The sequence below is a fragment of the Neolamprologus brichardi genome, chromosome 9, assembly GCF_056152115.1.
Source record: "Neolamprologus brichardi isolate AB-2024 chromosome 9, ASM5615211v1, whole genome shotgun sequence".
NCBI lineage: Eukaryota > Metazoa > Chordata > Actinopteri > Cichliformes > Cichlidae > Neolamprologus > Neolamprologus brichardi.
In genome coordinates, this window is record NC_142112.1 from 25,393,197 (window position 1) to 25,413,398 (window position 20,202).

A 20,202-nucleotide genomic window follows, 5' to 3' on the forward strand; every position below is an offset into this window, starting at 1 on the left:
CAAATTTTAAGCGTGGGTGAAATATGGCCTGGTTGCAGCAGGTGTCGTACAGGTCATGCACCACTGTGGATGTCATCCCATTTGTAAGGAAAATGCATTTGGCAGAGAAAATCTGTTTTTCAGGGGCCCAGTCCATTTACTTTGCTATGCTGCTCAACCCACAAATGCATTTTTCTTACAATTGTGGCATCATTTAAAGGGGACATAAACAGGCTTTCCAATGATATCAGATTAATTTGCAAGGAGCATTGTTACAAGAATGAAATATTGAACCAAACACAAATTGCCTTACTTTTTGTGCTAAATTTATACATATTAAAGAAAACTACTGTTTTGCAAACATTCTCATGAGTCGTTATTACTGCATCTACTCTGTGTTCTGCATTATTATTAATCCAGACTTATTTATAGAGCTGTTATGTCAAATTTGTTGCGATTTCTGTTGTCCTCTTGGATAGATCTGTCTAGAAAAAAAAAAACAACGTTATAATTAATCACACACATACACAAAAAAATTCATAACTGTGTCACATAATGCATACTTCTCCCATTACGCTCTCTCTCTGCCAGTGACACTGCTGAATGACTGGAGGCTACTTTGCTAGTTAAAAAAACAACAAGAACCAACAAAGCATGGCAGCCAGTGTGTTATGCCTGCCAGGCAGCCTGAATCTGATAACAAGGTTGCATACTTCAATGGCAAAACCCTGGTAACAACAGCAGCAGGACCATAGACTGGTGTTGGATTTTGAAAGATCGGGGTTTAACCAAATCACTTATGCATGTAGAATGTGATACATGGCTGTGCTTTGGGTTTGACAGTGCACAAGAAAATAGCTGCATTGACACATTATTAGGAGGATTTACTGTAGCCCAAAGGCTTTTCATCAACAAGCAATCAACAATTTATTGGTGGCAGTCAGTCAATAAAGGCGTTCCCGGAAAGTGTGGGTGAAATCAATATTTCTGTGACCCAACTCACAACCCGAAGTCTGAGAGGGAGGGAGGGAAAAATAAATAAATAGAGCTATAATGAGTTGTTACACTTGCTCTGTATGCAAATAAGATTGATTATTTGCGTTGCTGGTGAAGCATTAAGAATGAACTGAGGTGAAATTTGTACAAATCACACTAGCCAGTTTTTGTTCCTCATTTCACTCCATTTGATGTTCATTATGGGTGTAATGATTCAAGCCTGCCTGATCCCAGTGCGATGACAGACTTTTCTTTCTGAAGGGAAAACTAAATTCTCCCTCGAAGCTGACAGCAGTAAATCTCTCAGAGCTGTCCTTCAAGAACAACAAGGGCAGAGATCTAAACACAGGAGCGTGTGTGTATGCATTGTACTTGGATTGTGTGTGTGCGTGAGTGTGTATGTGATGTCTTCAAGGGAACTTGTGCTGATGCTTTTAGTCCCTGAGGAGGAATGTGTTGTCCGATTTGCATCACAGTATCTCGGATGAGCAGAACACCAATGACGCTTACCTAGGTCCACATATTAAAGTGTGTTATGAGGCTTGGTTCCTTCAAAATTTGCCAAGAAAAACAAAATCCATGACGCTAACTTAACCAAATCAGCAAAACTGAAAATATTTAATATTGTATTTTTAAAAAAAGAGAGCAGTGTTTGAAGACATTTTTCAATGAATTTGTACTGAACAGCTACTCTTGGTGTATGCATTTGTGTAGCCGGTCTATGAAAAAATCCGGACCATGTTTTACCCTTCTCTCAGACTCAGCATGCAACAGCCAGCTATTTATCAATAATTCAGTCCAAAGGAGGTTTGCAAACATATAAAAAATGACAGAAAGTGAAAAGTAACTGTTAGATTCTGTCATCACAATTAACCTCAAATGACATCTTGATAGTCTGTCAGGAATCACAGACTCTTCAGCTCTCAAAGAACTCCAAGATGCTATTATAAGAATTAAGAATACATGTCTTGCTTTTAATTTTCCTTTCTGTAATTCAATATTAGTAATGTTCAGTATTTTAATGTAAATTTAAGTATTGACTCTTACAACAGAATAATCTGGTGGCTCATGATTACATTTCAGTTTATTTGATTAATCATATTTATGATGCTTGGAGATGAAGCACAAGCCATATTCATGTAAATTATTAATCATTCATTAAAAATTCTGCTGATGCTGCCACAGTAATGACAGCATAACAGTATCAATCCTAATGAGTCTGTTTAAAAATGAGACCAAAGCATCAACTAGCTGAACTTTTAAAAGAGTAATTTGCTTGCAGAGATAAATATGTTGGGTGAATAAAAGTAAAAGGAATCTGGACTGCATAGCAACTGAAATTGTAAAAAATTAACAAAACAAATATATATTTGCATCTATGACAGCTTATTGATTGCAGCAGTAGTAGGCACCAGATGTCAGCCAATTTCAGTTCTACCTTCCAATCCTTTTCTTTACTGCCACTCGTCCTTCTTCTGCTGCTTCTCTCAGAACGATTTCAGACTTGAGAGATTAGCAGTTCTCGGCTACGAGGCGTGGCTGGATGAAATCAGTTTCACTGGATAGGAGACTGTAAGCACATTCCCACCCAGCATTTTTGATCGGTGCTCGTGGAAGAGACCCGAGGGACATGTGAAAACCTTTGATGTTCCCTTCAAGACCGTTGCTTTCCAGCTTGATTTAATCCAAGCCTCTTTGTCTTGGAGAAAATTCATTCCATAACGGGTAAACATTACTATCTAATTTAAACCTTTCAGTAGTTTTAAACTTAAGTGTGCACACATACAGTGTACTACAATGGCAGATGCTGTGTGTGAAGGTCTGAAGTTAAAGATCGAACGAACATGTTGCATTTTCTAATTTCACAGTTAATGTTGCACATCTTTTAGCCCAAGGAAATGATAACTCATTACAAGTCCTCATGCACATAACTAAACATTCATATTCACAAGAAAGAACTGAAGTGATGCACAAACCAGGGGAATTTGTTTATGATCTGTATGAACATACACAATATGCTGATTATCGTGTTTACTGCATGCGAAGTCTTCTTCTGCAGCCATCTAAACACTAGTAAAAATACTAAGAATAGAAATGGCACTGGAGCTAAATAATTCAGATGTAGGGGGTGGAATACAAAATGAGTTTTTCAAAAACTAAAAAATTACAAGCCCCTGAAATGCTGATATTATAAAATCACAATGCTGTGAGTGATTTGTGTGTGTACATATTAAATCATTGGCTAAACATTATTTCAGATTAGGATGAACAAATCAGATCTTGGAATTGTATCATATTGATCCATTTAGGGTGTATTGATTGAGTTCATGTATTAAGGATTATCATAAAATAGTTAACACATACCACTAAAACCAAATTGGTAAAAGTCTTTTTTGTACCTCTGGCCTTACTTTCAACACTCTAAACCGCTGGATTTAAAAAAGAATCAAACTCCTCATCTTTCAGAACAGAATAGGCGACATTTACACTTTTTTACTGCTCACATTCACGCGGCTGCCCTCTGCCATTCATGCTTAGCCTCTCATTCCCCTCTACGGGACTTTTGCTTTTCACACTTAGCTAAACTTTACAAAAGAAATTCATAGGGAAGTATTAAATATTGAACAGTACGAGTAAGAGTGTAACAGCGGTCATCTGTCAGCACAGGGGATGAGTGGGAAAGAACAAGATTCATGGGTAAAGGAAAACAGCTCCCTACACCAGAGCAAAAAGGAAGAGATGAGAATAAAAATATCTGTTATTGATCTCCATTTTTAACCCATCCTGAAAGCTTGGAGTAGTAGTCCACCAGCATATCCCTGCATGAGGACTGACTAGAAGATCATGTAAACACAGTAAAACCCTGGCCCCATGTGGACTCTCTTACTGTGAGGCAGTGGAGCTTACTACTGAGTCAGTTTCTCAGTATGCCTTGTTTGTGATCATTCGAGTTTCTTAAATTCTCTGCAAATTCTCAGTCTAAAGAATTGATAACTTAACCTATGATATGAGAAGAGGAAACCACAGATATGTCCTGAAATTAAACTGGAAAGTGGTGTGAAAATCAGCACAAACCAGATATTACAGGAAAACACAGACACGTAAAAGCATGTTAATGTGAGGACCCAGCGTAGCAACTTGCCCCTTCCTTTTAAACTGTACTTAATATTGCTGGACTGCATTTTACATTTTCATTGTTGAGCTGTGAGTGTCTAACTCAAGCAAGCTCGCTGAGAAACATCTTGACAGGACAGAAGACAACTGTCCAGATGAAAACAGAATGGTGCACACACTGAAGCGCTGACCCTTCAGTCATGGGGAAGCCATGGGATAGTCTCTCTAATAACCACAGAGCAGTCTTGACACTACATATTTCATACATTCCAGTGGGCTTTCATTACACAAGATCTTTTCTTTCATTTGAAAGAAAGTCCTACTCTTGGGCATAAGCTCGTACTATTGGTACCATAGCATTGTGTCGTTACCTTCTGTCACCGTGTAGCTACCATGTCCTTCTGGTTGAGACAGACTGGAGCACTTCCTGCCTGAACTGTTCACTGACAGGTAAGAAGGTGCTGACAGAACCAAACAGGGACTACATTATCCTTGCTTCACTGCACTGCTTTCTGTTTCCTTTTCATGCTCTGTGCCTTTCCTTCTCTCTTCTTCCTTTTCCTATGATTCTGGGCCAAACTGAAATGACAGATGTCAGAAGACCTTCTCTCATATTGACTAAAGACTACGACCTTGAAAAAGGGTCAGTTTGTGTCACATCTATCAGGAGTTCTCTCTATTGCCCAAACCAGTCCAAAAAAACCAAAACAAAACCTAAATACGCTCATGTGAGTTAAGCTATTAAACTATAGGAGCAGAAATGCAGTGTACATTTACTATATTTTTTGAGTTTATATTGAAATAATTTTGTTAATAAATTCTGTCATTATGTTGTACCTGTCAGCGCGTCACTTAATTTCAACAAAAGGGCGCAAATTCAGGGACTGAAAGCTGTGGCTTACAGATTACAAAGTGTAGATTTCTTGCAGCTACAAATTTTAAATGGCACTAACTTTACATATTGGAAAAATAATTTGTTATTGCTACTGCTGTACTCTCCAAATTACCCAGATTCAACAAGTACAGTTCTATTTCTGCTGGATACTGGGAAATACATGGATAACTAACTGCAGCAGAATTAGACATGGCATGGTAATTACAACATTTCAGCACAGAATAATGCAAATGCATAATACAATGTAAAGCACCAAGAATGGAGTTTTGCTAGTTTCAGGGAAAAATGTCTTTGTGAGAAACAAATCCATGCAAACCTTCCCTGGAATCAAGCAGTTTCACATTTGAAACACTCTAACAATGCCACTAAACCACCGTGTATTCTGCTGCTGGGAGTTTATAGCTCCGACAGTATTGGATTCAGAGATGAAAGAGCGGGGGTGGGTGGATATGAAAGTAAATCATGGATGATGGATAGAAAGAAAGCTGGTGAATGAGAGACATGCTGCTGCGGGAAGACATGCGCTGTTAAATGTTAGTTTGCAAAAGGAAAGCTTTGACGCTGGGGTATCGGTGCAGGATCATTACTCTAGAGTAACCACAGTTACACTATCAGTAACTTAATGAGATACAACCTCTACAGAAGTATAATTAATCATGACACAGACCAGAGGAGCCAAGCCATACCAAAGCACACATCATCTTATTTCTCTTGATATGGATCTCTCTGCAGTGACTGCTTTTCATAGATTTGTCCCCTTTGGGAGGGCACCAATTAATCTTCTGCATATTAAATGTTCACTTTACCTTCCATTAGCTTTTCTTTCGGTTCAATTATGCATTATTTCTTGGACAGGATGGGTAATTTGCGGAAAACTGTTTATGTTTCATGTGAGAGCAAGGAATAGATTTACATGACAGCAACGAAATCTTTAAGTCAACTTCAATATGTGGGCAGTCGTGAATATGACAGCACCCATACAGAGGTCTGACAGTGAGAGATGGTCCTTAATTGGGTGATTGGGTGATGGTGGTAAAGAATTCAGTCAAACAAATTAGGATTTGTTTTTAGCCTGTCGTCTTTAAAGACAAAGAAATGTCTGCTTGTCATCCTTCATCTTGGTTACATACGCTGTTGGATGTGACATTCTCGTTTTTTCGGAATAGATTTAAAGATGTAGATAAATTAAGACAATAGTTTACAATGAAACAAGTTAAATACTGATATTAGCATGCCAACGTCATCTTTATTCAGTGATTTGGCATAGGCTACTAATATTTGCTAATTAGCACTGACCACAAAGCTTAGACTTATATCAGTTTTGATTGTTTTGCACAGATTTAGTCATATTGTCAAAAGTTTTCATTGAGTAACTGATAAAGGAAAAGCTGTGTGTGTCGGGGCTAGCGGGTTTTACTCAAGCGCAGGCGGTGGGTTGCGTTCAGTCTTTTAGCTTTATTACACACCAGGTGCTATTTACAAAAGTGAGGGATTGAGGAAGGGCTTCCACGGGTCCACGGGTAGAAGAGGAAAGGGACGGATGCTCCAAACACACGGGGTCTCCCAGCCGCTCCTCACACTCCGCTCTCAGCTCACTCACGCTCACTTCCCCAGATTGTGGGGAAACAGGAAGGACAGCAATCACTAACGATGCGTGACACAAGTCACCGATCTATAAACTGGGATTCTCACTAACGTGGTGATTCAATATTCCAGCGACGAGATGCTCTGAGCTGCTGCCTTTAGTAGGGTCCGGGAATGGTGATAAGCTACAGGTGATTGATTAGTGGCAGTGCATGCCAAGGGCAGGAGCCCGAAGAGAGCTCCGCCCCGGCCGAGTGCTGCAGGAGCAGGAGGGAAGGGAAATGAAAACAAAACAAAAACACATGTAGCCTAGCGGGGCTGACCGGGGAGACACAGGGACCATGACAGTGTGAATAAATATACTAAATAATAATAATTAAACCTACAGTGTGTAAATCTCACCACTAGATCTCTGCAGTACTGAGTTGTGGATTCGTTTTGTTTGGGTTTTTTTTTTTTTTTTTTTTACATCATAGCTAAGTGGCCTTTAGGACAAACAACTATGGTTTATGAATCTGTGGTAAGTGTGGGTTGTCAGTCTGCTGTTTACCTTAGCTGTCAATATGTATCCATGTATGCTAACTTTGGAAGAGGCTGTAAAACTTTGTTAAAGGAGTAATATGAGTTTCTAAGTCAATGTAGCTCCCTCCCGTCTAAAGACAGCAGTATTAAGGTGAGGTGTTGAGGATCTGATGAGCTTTTCTGACGATACCTGCTGTTGTTACCCTCTGTTAGCTGGTACCAGTGAAACTTTCTTTGAAGTAGATGTAACACTGTTGGACTTAGCAAATAAGCTCTCATGTCATGTAAGAAGGTAATCAAACTGTTTATCAGAGGAAACGTGTAATTTTGTAAGGCACTCAAGCCTAATAGTAGCTGCCATAATGTGCTCTTGTCAGCTTTCCAAAGACGGGAGGGTCGTGTGTCTAATCTGCTGACAATAAGTACCCGCAACAATATAAATGAGCCTGTTTATTAATGTTTTCATGTGTTGGAGCCCCCACTTCAGTTAAGGAGGTGAGGCTTGATGTGAAGAGGAAGAGGATAACGTTTAATCCAGTTCCAGTCGTGTCTCTTTCCTTTCCTTTTGCTTCTTTGGTAAAAGGGATCATAATAATATCTCATGATGAAATGATCAAACATAGGTATGATCCTTCATATCACGAGCGTGTAGATGCAGATGTAAATTAAAATTTGCCGCAAACGCCCACGAGTTCTCTTCTCCTCTGCCTTTGGTATACTAGTTATGCAGACATGCATAAAACATGCCTAGGCAGAACAGGGATGTCCATCTGTATTAAAGATGATTGGGCAACAGGACAGCTTCCACAAACTGGCATCTGCCACAATGTATGTTTTTTTATCAATTCAAATTTTATGAGAATGAATCAGTTACACACTAATCAATGTATATTTATGTGTACAATCTAATTTCTTCAATCAGATAACCTCAAAAAAACGATGTACATTTAAAACGGAGACACTAACGTTTGCGTCACATTTCAAGGCAATCAATCAAACAGTCTGAGATATATTAGAATGGCAACAGGTGGTGTTTTATGTACTTTCCCCCAGGGTTTTGTCTCTCAGCCTCTCTGATTCATCTTGCTTTGGTGACCAACATTTCTGAGAACCAGAGCTGTTACACTCTGATTGCATGTTGCCCATGAAGCCATGTCATGTCTCAGTTTTCTGCTGCATAAACTCTACCTTCCATTACTTACATGGCAAGCATGCCACTGAACTATCAACACAACAATAAAAGCCTTTTCATATTTCATACAAGAACGTTTATTTGAGAGTGATCTATTATTTTTGTTGTTGTACCAATTGTAGTTCTAGGTCAAGCTGAGAAGATTTAATCTTTAAAATCAAATTTAGTACACCGTCACATGGCTTGCCTGATAGCCATCTAACATTTTCACACTGCACTTGCAGCGCAGACAACCCGCGGCATTTAGAAAGGTTGTAAGTCTATTCTGTACGCAACCTGAGTTTTATCTGTGTCCAAACTTGATCTTCACTGATAATGCATCCTTACAGTAAACAACAGTAGCTAGCATAGTTTTAAAAGAATGAAAATTTTATTTGAACAGACTCCACCAGAACAAAATGATTTCATTTCAGTTTCTGTTCTCGTATGACTTATGTGAGTGAAAAAAAAAGCAGGGTTATCACACTGAATGTGATACATGTGAAAACTATATCAGAGAAAACATGGAGTCTACTGCTTGGTCAAAAGGAGTGAGTAATTTTTAGTTTCCTAACAAACCCCACTGAGGTGTAACTCGTAGTTTTGTTTAAGCCTGTGCTTTAGAGACTTCTTATTTTTCTTTCCTAAAGATTCAATGGTGTGTACAGTTTTAACACTTCTCTAATAAAGGGCTAAATTACAGTTCTGGGACTCTGAGTAAGTCTTGATTAAATCTGGGGGCTAATATCCTCCACTCTCACCTTTGCTGTCCTTTGCCATCCTCATTTGTAATCTAGTTGGCACAGTCACCGCTATTGGTCATGGCAGTGTAATAGTGACATTAGGCGCCTTGGTTCCAGAGGGATCCACAAATGTCGTCCATAAATACAGCGTGAAAGTCACATAGCCTGGGCTGCGAGAAGATAAACGGTCCAAACACACAGAGCTTGTTAGTCATGGTCCCTAATTACCAAACGGTTCATGTAGAAATGTCCCAATTGTCCAATCTAGTTTGAACAGAAATGATGCAGGGGAAGCTGTTGCCATGCATAGCTGTAATTTTAAGATCTTTTCAAACACACTTTTTTCTTTTTCTTGCTGTGATTGATCACGAATTCTAGCAACAAACTGTTCTGTTCTTTTTATCTGATTCCCTGTCTGTCCAAGGTAATTGCTTTTCATGCAGGCACCCCCCAAAAAATGTTGACAGTATGTTAATATTTAGCAGTATTTGGATGTAATCGCTGTGTGATTCAGAAGGGGGTGAAAATTCACTGTTGCCAAGACGTACATGAGTCATAAAGTGAATCATAATTTATTACCGAGCTGACAGTGATCTTTAATAAAACCCATCATGCACATATCTCTCATAATGTAAGTGATCAAAGATGGCGGGCGTGTAATTGGATATGATTTCATTCATTAGATGATGAGCAGCCGACAAATTGGACCTTGTCCTCTGCCAGCAGTACGGGTCACAGCAATCACTCAGTCAACTTGAAAGAATCATCCAGACCCACTGTGGGATAACAGCATCATAAAAAAGTAGTATAGTTGTATATTTAGTGTCTTAACAAAGAGCCTGTGGACTTGATGGTCATGTTAGTGTTCATGAGCATCAAGAAAATGTGAGTCTTCCATATATAATAGCATACCTGTGTTTATGACTCCACGTGTTTGTCCATAAAAGCCCGCAATCCAAGTTCCGCTGGGGGAACTCAGTGTTAATTATTGCAGAGCGTTAAGTGGAACACACCACTAGACAACAGCTGGTGCCGGGTGAGGAATCTGGTGGGGGAGTTTTCCTGGATTGAGTGCTCCCTTTAACCTCAGCTGTGCTGCCGTGTCACAGTCCGGCTGCCCACGATCTCAATCCTTGGCAGCAGAATAATTATATCCTCGGAAAAATGACACAGAAAGACACAAACACCCATGTTTTATATGATTTTACCAGCTATAGTCTTACTATTACGCTGGTTTCCTCCCACAGTTCAAAGGCATGCATGTAAGGTTAACCTGTGAATTCAGGTACAGTAGACCTGTGAGACACTGGTGATCTGTCCAAGATGTACCCACTACCACTCACTCAGTGTTAATTGGCATCGGTTCCAACCATGCTATTGTAGTTGGATGTTGGACTGTTCTTTGCTGAACTCTTAGTAGCTTTAAAATGCAAAATAAACAATGGAAACACATTCACCTGTCACAAAATGACACACAAGTTAAGGAATATATCAAACTGTATTTGACATTTTTTACAAATTTTTACAATTGTCAACACACAACCAAAGCAACACACAAAGTGTATTTGACAGTTTGTAAAAATTGTCAAATACACTTTGTGTGTTGCTTTGGTTGGTAGAAAACTGTCGTCTTCGAGGTGAAAAAGAGTCGCCTAACTAAACTGAATTTTATGGGGTGGCCGTGGCTCAGGTAGTAGAGCAGATCAGCTACTGATTGGAAGGTTGGTGGTTTGATCCTTGGCTTCCCCAGTCTGCATGTCAAATATCTTTGGGCAAGGAGTTGCCCTCCGATGTGTTCATCGGAGTGTGAATGTAGATTAGTTTGCACTTGTGGTGCAAGTGCTTGTATGAGTGGGGTGAATGAAGCATGTTGTATAGAGCGCTTTGAGTACTCCAGGAGAGTAGAAAAGAGAATCAGTCCATTTCAGTTCAACTGACTTCACATAGACTCTGTATAGCCTGTTACAGTTTTCCAGTGGCTCTCATCCTGTTATCTGTCCCATTTTGATAGTATAAAATAATTTATGCCCCACACTTTTAATCAATAATAAAACTGCAGTCACCATGATTGCTTGCTTATTTTTAACTCAGTTTGGTCATCTACACCCTACCATGCACCGTGCCTCAACTAGAGTCATAATTTTAGGATCACTTCTCTAGTAGGAATGAAAACAGCATCATAACCCCAAAATGTACTTTCCTTTAAAATCGTACAATTACAGATTAATTACATATACAATGTGCTGATGAGCTATAGTGTTACTGGCACTTCTATACAGTATGCACTCAAACACTGCCACAGTATCATGCAATGGTGCCACTGTGTGGAAGCAAGCTGCATACACAAAACCTGCACTGATTTATCTTTAAAGTGACTTACATGTGGAAAAAAAACTCTCACTGTAATAAAAAATAATCAGTGGAAGTGTAGTTTCTTAAAAATCATTAAAAAAAATTAAAAAATATATGTAATCTGCATAAACATATGTTTGAATAATGAAAATCATGTTATAATAACATTATTGAGCCCAATGTTTGTAGTTTGCTTGTAATCCGTGCTTATAAGCTTTTTCCTTGTAGGTAGGTTAACGCTGTTTGTTTTTACTCTCTCTCTCCTCAATTATGCTTGCATATTCTTTTCACAAGCTGTTCACTACTCTTTAACCTGCTTTTAACTGCTTTAACAGCAATCTCTTTATGATAGGTACAGATAACCTGCCGCTCACTGCAGCATCATAAAAGGATATGACACAATATATATCAACCCTAGGCAAGCTGTTATTTTGTGGCATTTTCTGACCTGTAGGACATTAACTGCATTTGTTGAAGGAATGGGAAAGACTACACAAGTGTAGATTTGGCTACTTAAAAAAATATTTGAGAATATATATATATTTCATTGCTAATTATTTATAATTGATCAATTATCCTCTTGTGGACTTTTACCCTCCAGCAAAACAGCATGGCAAATCAAAACCCAGCCCGTGTGGTGCTCATGTTGGTTGGATTGTGTACCTTTTTAGCATCCATCACGTTCAACTTGCTTTCAGGATTTGGTTCCAGATCAGGTAAATATTTCCAGAAGAATTCAATCATGTAAAAAGAATTCAATTATAGTACTGGGAAAATAACAAACTGCTTACAACAGTGCAATGCTTATCTCCCTACAGTTGTATTCAAGCAGAGCATAGAGGATGTGACACTTAAGTATACAACACAGATAACTCCTGCTCAGTGGACTTTTTTCGTGTGGGATTTCACATACTTTTGGGTTTTGGCCATGTATATATACTTTTTACTTGCGCTCTGCAGAAGGTATGTCCCATTTGTTGTATTTACACATACAATTTGCATGAGACTGCAATGTTTGGCAACTGCATCACACTCCAGAAATGATTCGATTTTTGTATTCTTTTATCTCACATTTGAAAAATTGCATGTGGAAAATCATCCCACCTGGTCCAGAGGCAATTTAGACTGCCTCCGTGCAGTCATTTTCTCTTTAGATATTGCAGATTGTTCTCACGCTGTATTATGAGTCTGATTGTTTCCCCACAGGCACTCTTTCTGCACTCTTTCTCCCTATCTAACAATATTATCCATGCTCCCCACAGGAATGCTTATGACTGGATGTACACCATGCCAGCAGTGCTACCCTATGGATTTCATGTCTCTATTATAATCAGCCTTTGTTTGAACATTACATGGCTGTTTCTTTATGACAGAGAGTAAGTGAACGAGCACAGTTATCCAATTCTCTAAACAAGATAATCAGCTGTATCATTTACTGTCATTTGGGCCAGTTTAAATGTCTGTTTTCTGTGTGTCTGTGTTTGTGTGTATAGATTGTTGCTGCCAACACTGATAACCTCAGTATTGATGATGCTCACCGATTACATTATCCTATTTTTCTCCTGTCATGGTCTGAAGATCTATGGAGCCTGGTTGAACAAATACCACATCACAGACCTCTGGCTCTTCAGAATCCTGGTAAAACTATATATACAGTCCAGTGAAAAGCTAAGGGCAGCCTTACTACTCCCACTGGAATTAAGAGGGTTTAGTGGCAGCCAGGTGTTGCTAATGAAATGCATTTGATTAATATTAATCGATCATCACTTTTGGTTGTTTGTTTGTCTGAAAGCATTTAGGTGTATTGATGCCAAAATGCCAAAAAAAAAAAACAAACCCCAAAAAACAAGAGCTACAACTCAAAAATTACAGGCCTCGGTTAGCAGGTAAAAAATTGTTATTTACTGTTCAAATTCATGGCAGCCACTTCTCAATAGTCCAGTCCAGGTCCAAACCTCAAGTTGTTTGAAATGCTGTGATGAGACATGAAGGGAGCTGTGCACAAATACCTACAAGCCCCAATGAACTGAAACAACACTATAAAGTTTAGTAGGCCAAAATTCCTCTACAACCATAATAGAGACTGAAAAAGTCAAACAGAACTTTTTTTTTCAACTTGCAGCTAAAGGTGGTCCTAAGCTTGTGAATCATGGGGTGTACTTAGCTTTTTACACACTGCTACTATATTTTGGCCTAAATTTGTTAAATAAATAATGACACAGTGCAAAATGTCACCTGTCATTGTTTATCTAAAAAAAATATGATACCTATAAAAAGCTGTTTTATATGGTTGTACTCACTGCCAAATTCCAGAAAGTTCTTCATATAAAGGACTAAAAACAGTCCAAGGTAGTCTATGTCAGAGTAAAGGTAAAGACAGCACTTTATATAAGACTGTAACACCTGTACGCATTTTATAAATGTATCAGTAGCTTTCCATTCACAGTCACTCGTCCATAAAAGATGCTGGCTGTGCCAACACCATATTCATAAATCCTCGTAAATAGGTCCTACTGGCTGTGTGGTGTCTGGGCAAAAGGCGACAGCGGTGTGACATTTGATGGTTAAAGTCAGCCGAAATCAAACAAACAAAACATAAATCTGCTTCCTTTCTTTTGTTTATCTGTGAACATGTTAAAAGTGTCACATGTGAGAAACTTCTAGAGTCTTACGAGCGCTTCAGGATCAACCACTGAAGCAGGTCACAACTTCCAAACTGTCTGCTTGTAATTCTGAAATGATGAGTCCATCAGTAAAAAAAAATGACTGACAACAAATTTGATAATGAAGTAGTATTCATCAAGTAAAAAAAATCCATACACACCTGGTTCAACCCATATGGAAAAGATATATATAAATCTTATAAAGTTTGTATCTGTCTTGTGTGAAACTTATATGAAAAGCATACAAGAGTGAAAATATAAGATCCCTTGAACAATTATATAAATGAAACTTGTATGTTTTGGATACTTACTAAAGCAATATATGAAAGTAATTAGAAAGTGGCCACTTTCATGAGTAAATCATATAAGCCTTATATGATTCACTATATGAAGTAGGCCACATCTTATTCAAATTTTTACTATTTCTTTTCCATATGGGAATACAGCAATGGTCATATTGCATTACTTTCTGAGATTGTACAGACTAGCCAACCAATAAAAAAATAAATCACTTTTGGAAATCGCTCTTAATTATTGTTTGCACTATTAGCTTTTATTATACTCTTTGGATTTAGACGCAGGCTGCTATGGATAATTCTATTGTGCATTAACATGCATTAGCTTTGGTGAGCAATATAATACTTACTTACTTACTTCGTTGTATTGTACAAGGTTCAAAATGGAGTGGCAGTGTGTGCAACGTGGGGGACCCTCTCTGCCTTGCTGAACCTGACGATATATTTGCAGTATCAGGCAGAAACAGCGAGATGTGACTGTTCAATGCTAGCACTGACGCTGCTTCTGATGGAGCTGCTGGTCTGGTGAGTGTGCTTCCTCGCTGTGTTCTGTAATTTCACCAGTGGTGTTTCTGGCATGAGCAGAGGGCACCAGAGGACAATCCTTTGTTTCTGTCCTCCTTTGCGTTCAGGTTTCTGTTAGAGAACTTCTGCTTGGATAAGCACGTGCGTTATGTTGTGACATGCTACCCTGTGGTAATCCTGTGGTTAACAGGCACCCTGAACAACTCAGAATCTCAGGGAAGTTTCATTTACATCTTTGCAGGTAAAGTTTGCACTGAGATGAAATTAGCATTCTTGATTTTTGAAGAAGAAGAAAGCTTTTTTTCTGCACACTGTTAATTATTTATATTAAAATATTTGATCTCCTCTTCTCTTTTCTCAGCTGTGATCCTGAGTGCTTCCTGTATCATGTTTGTGATTCGTATTGCTCTTGTCACATGGAGGCATCACAAAGTTCCACTTTACAAAGACAGCGAACCGACTATGTCACCGGTTGAAATAGCCTTGAGACAAAGAAAAATCTTTCTATGAATACTAGCTTGAATAGTTACAATGTAAGTTTTTGTTCAAGTGTTGTGTTGGTGTTTACATTTGTGCTCATTTTTTTCCTGGAAAATGTCATTTAATATTTTTTAAAACTGAATTGTAAACAATTTTAGATTTAAAAATGTAGAACATGAATAAATAATTGGATTGTGCTGTTTTTTAATGATGAATGAAAACGGAAATAAATGAATAATATGCTAAACTCGTTATAAGGAATATTAACAAGGAAGAGGGATAAGACTATCATGCCATAATTGACTTTATTTATTTGTCTTTTTAATGGAACGAACATTTTCTTCTATTTAATTTTCTTGTTTTTAAGTATAAATAAAATGTATATACCAAAACATAAAATCTGCACTAAAACCTTTAACTGATTACATGTTTTATTTAATGAGTTATGGAAAAAATACATACACAAGTTTTATGTGTGTGTGAGATCCTTAGTAATCAATAAAATGTTTCAAGGATATACTATTTTTGCCTATTACAAAGACATATAATTTCCTTATTTGTCCCACTGAACAAAAACCCTGCTGGAGATGGAAAGAAACGCACTCAGCTGTGTTGCTGTCATGTCCCCCATCTATCCCTGTTGTCTTGGGTAAGAGATTCTGGAAAAACAACAAGTAATATACTTAAACATCTGGCCTGAACCAGCAATCTTCATACTATCCATGTTCTTTCCTAACCTCAGGTCTATGGCTATACTTTTCTCCCAGTCTAACACAGCAGGCTAAAAGTGTCTCTGTACTTTAATAACTGCAGCGTGATTATAACAACCGGTAAAGGCAAAATTCAATATAGGGGAATTTCTTTTTATAAGAAGCTTGAAAACGCACGTTGCGCCACACAGGTTCATCCTGTTGTCGTCGTAAATATGTAAGTGTGCTACATATTCACTGTTTATGGGTGTTTTTTAGTTCAATGTTCAGGTGAAGTTATTGGGTCCATGACCTCACTGCAAACACGGTCCGCTATGTGTCATGGACAAATGTTTACTGATCTTTATGTCTTTTTAAAAAAAATTATGTGGGTCCATTCTGGATTCTATCACCTTTAGGTTTCATTTTCCTTCTGATAACCATCATGAGCTTAAGCTGTTAAAGCCTTGACTCTCCATGCTGGTCAAGGAGAGTCAAGGAAGCGCAGCTTAAAGTTTCTTGTAGAAATTCAACCTCTTTCAGCAAGAATGGAGGACAGTTGAGGATCTAATATGTGTTGCAATAAAGATGATTTAATTTCTTTTTAAAAAGCATCGACCCAAGCACTCTAACTTACTTACAGTTTTTTAAATTAAATATCAGATACAAAGACCCAAACTGAATCTAATTTTTTTTTTAAAAGGCTATTAACTCAGTCATTAATACTTATAACAAAATTCTATTTTACAGTCAGCACATTGCTCTTGTGTTTTCCAAAACTGTACAGTTTATATTTGTCACCAAAAGGGGGCAGCATTCACTTATTTCACGTGAAATGGTAGATTACTGTGTTGCACCAGGAGATGGCACCTTGGTTCAAGCTTTCTCAACTCTCAGCATAAGCTAGGAAACTGAATTGAATAAATAAAAAACACACTTACCCAATACAATACAAATCATACTACAGTGTGGGTCATACTAACTATGATGGGGGGTAGGACAAATTTGATCTTAGCCTTTGCTCAAAACATTAAACCTTAAAATCAAAGCATAACCTGGAAGAAGATAATAACATCATAGCTCACTCCCTCGCTCTCTCTCTGTTTTGTGTGGTTGTGTGTTTAAACCCAAATCCATTTTTCTTCATCTGAGTGTATTACTGTGTCTGATGTGAGAGCACAGAGATAATCACACACACGCTCAAGTTTTTAAGTGCCCTCTTTCTTGACGCAGCTTAAAGAACAGAATATCAAACACGCTCGCTGGCTGCGGGGAAGTGCAGCACGACCTTTGATGAGGTGGCTGAGCTGAATGGAGCTGAACATCACATGAAAGCAACGGGGTGGAAAAAAGACAATGGGGATACAATGAATGTGGCCATGGGTGAACAACGATGACCACGCAGCTGAGCGTATTTATCTCCATCTGCAGCATGGTTTTTGTTTGGTGGGACAAAAAAGAAAGAAAGAAAGAAAGAAACGCAAAATGCCAATTGTTTGTTTATTTTCATATATTCTGTGTGAGAAGCAGAAATAGTACGTCCTTGAAACATTTTCTTGATTATTTAACAAACTATTGAAATTTTAATTTTTTTCCACTGCTCTTGGTGAAGGGTTATTTTGGTGTTTACAGACTGCCATTAAATTGCAAAACCGCCTTCTGTGGTGGGTGGACATCTGTGACCCTGATCATAAAGTCACAGTGACAATTTATTTGGCGGCCTCGTTTGGAGAAAACTCTGCAGAACATTGTTTTCTCTGGCATAAAGCAGAACCGATTCGCTTTCAGGGTCATTGTACGTGGAGCTTGTGTTAGAGCACAGAGGACTGCAAAATCACTAATTAGAAGACATACCACTGCAATTTAGCTTTGCGTGGATGTTTGGGTAATTAATCTATTTCCAAAAGCATCGATTGGTAGAGACCTGCAATAACGACGGTGCGGCTCACAGGAAGCTTACCACTGAGGTTTGGTTTGAACCTCTTTACTATCATAAGGAAGTCTTTGAGAAAGCTTTGTAGAGCAGTGACAGTCACTTAACTGATGACCGCTTGAGAGTAATTGGGACTAATCATTCAATCAATGGCCTTTGTTTCCAGCTACAACTGTGAGAAAACACGGAGTGAAATTAGATGCGTATCTAGTTCTAGTTTTAATATGGTAGACAACCAGAAACACTGTTAAGGATTACTTAAGCTCCACTGAGGTCAAGGAAGAGTGATTAAGTAGGAGGTGATATTTGGACTATGCAATCGTACCCTTGGTGCTTTGAAACCTGCTGTGAGCAGAGTGCATAGATGATCAGATGCTTACTGGTTAATAACTTTTCAATCAGGGGTCTATCAGTATACCCTGATTAATCCTTATTTTTTATGCTAATTATGACAAATAATTTACCCAAATTAACTTCATGTTTTATTCAGTATGGCTTGAAACTAGTGATTGAGCCCATAAAAAAAGACTTTACTGAGGTCACAGAGCAAGGGAGGTGGGAAGTCCTTTGGCAAACACAGGAGTCACATGCCCGTGCACTTCCACACTAGCTTCACATTTCAGACCCAGAAGGTTTTTATAGTCTCTACTGGTTGTGTCTGCAGTTGCTGAATCACTTTTGCAAGAATGGAGGCAAAATAAATTAGAAAAATGCTCATATTAGTGCTGTGAAAATTGCCTTTTTGTGGTGAGATATAATAACTGTTTCTCAAAAAGAAACATTTCTGCAACTGTCTCCAGACATCTACTGGAGCAATTTTCAATACAAAAATATAAGTAACTTAAAATAATAAGTAACTTCCTTTCGAGCAGCATGTTCCAGTAGTCGATTCGCCTCTGACAGCCTAATGTACCACCTTATATGATTAGAAAGCTCTGGCTTTTGGCCCAGTGTTCTTACAAAAGTCTTTCTCCCAGCATTTATGAGCCAGTATCAGATCAGACAGTTCCAATCAAATTTTCTTTAGAACTTAATTTCAACTGTTCCCTCCTGGGCAAAACAAATTATAAATACCTACGAGTAATTTAAAGATGTCAGGTGAAGTCCATTAAATTGCTTCATGCCTCTGACTCCTGCACATATTGCAAAGTGACGTTATCACATCTTTCCTCCAGAGGCCAAATCCTCCCTGGAGTAAAACACTGAGTGGAAATGGTAGATGTGAAGCAAGAAATGGAGGTATTTTACTGTCTGACTGCCTTGTAATTGTTTCTATAATCTCTAAAGACCCTTTTCTCCATAAGAGAAATAACCTAGATATGCAAATGTACATTCCCAATTAATTTAATTCACATAATTATGCAGAGAAAAGAGATTGGGTTGGAAAAGAAGTCGCACCTCGTGCCAAGTTGTCCTCCCACTCAAGCCCCCTCGCTCTGCAGGGTACAGCTAAATTAGCTCGGAATACTGAAGCATGCTCGGCTACACAGATGAGCATCAATTATCGCTAACATTTTAATGAGTGGTCTTCAGCATTTGCAATCAACAAACGGTGAGCTGGTGGTAGAAATCAATAAAAGCGCAAGTTTAAATGCAGTGACTGAATGCACAAACACGACCCATGACCCTATGTTCAGCATTTATTAATGCTCCATTTTTAATTTGCAACTTCATAGAGGCCTATTTGAGCTGATTTTACTGCAGTGTACTACTACATTTTGTTGCTTTGCCATCAAAGTTCAGTTTAAAAGCCCCTTAAAAAGTTTAATGGACTGATAAAAGGGGTGGGAGTTTAAAGATGGCTACAGGATGAGAAAGAAACCGTAGACTGTATATATATGAGATGGATGTGATCTACTTGCCATCACCCACTGGTTAGTGCAGTCCCATCTTAAAGATTTGATCGAATCATTTTGAAACTGGACATGGTAAGCAAAGGTTGGATTTCCTTTCATGTTCATGAGTTAGCAGGTCATCAATCACAAAGTAGACCTGCCTTTATAATGCTGTGCTTTACTGGACTTACTGACTTTAGCTGGCGCCATCATTTACAAATTGAACTCCACGTTGTATTCAGTAAGACTTGAAACTAGACTGAGCCCATAAACTCAGCAGTAAAGTGTTCTAAGGTCATAGAAGCAGCTGAACGGCTGTTCTTCCTTGCAATTATACAAATATTTAGCAACATTTCCAGATTACCTTCACTTGTCTTACCTGGAAGCCAATTCCCTCTTTTACATACAGTTTATTTAAATAATAC

At 38.3% G+C, this 20,202-nt stretch overlaps 1 protein-coding gene across 1 annotated transcript; it reads left to right on the forward strand.

The window, feature by feature from the left end:
* The first annotated feature begins 11,966 nt into the window (after positions 1-11,966).
* On the forward strand, positions 11,967-15,566 carry LOC102782259 (uncharacterized). The gene is made up of 7 exons (XM_035909582.2): positions 11,967-12,072; positions 12,175-12,319; positions 12,619-12,732; positions 12,850-12,994; positions 14,692-14,840; positions 14,948-15,081; positions 15,202-15,566. Exons 1-7 carry the CDS (start codon positions 11,967-11,969, stop codon positions 15,348-15,350), a joined length of 942 nt encoding a protein of 313 aa, XP_035765475.2. The 3' UTR covers positions 15,351-15,566.
* Positions 15,567-20,202: the final 4,636 nt, after the last annotated feature.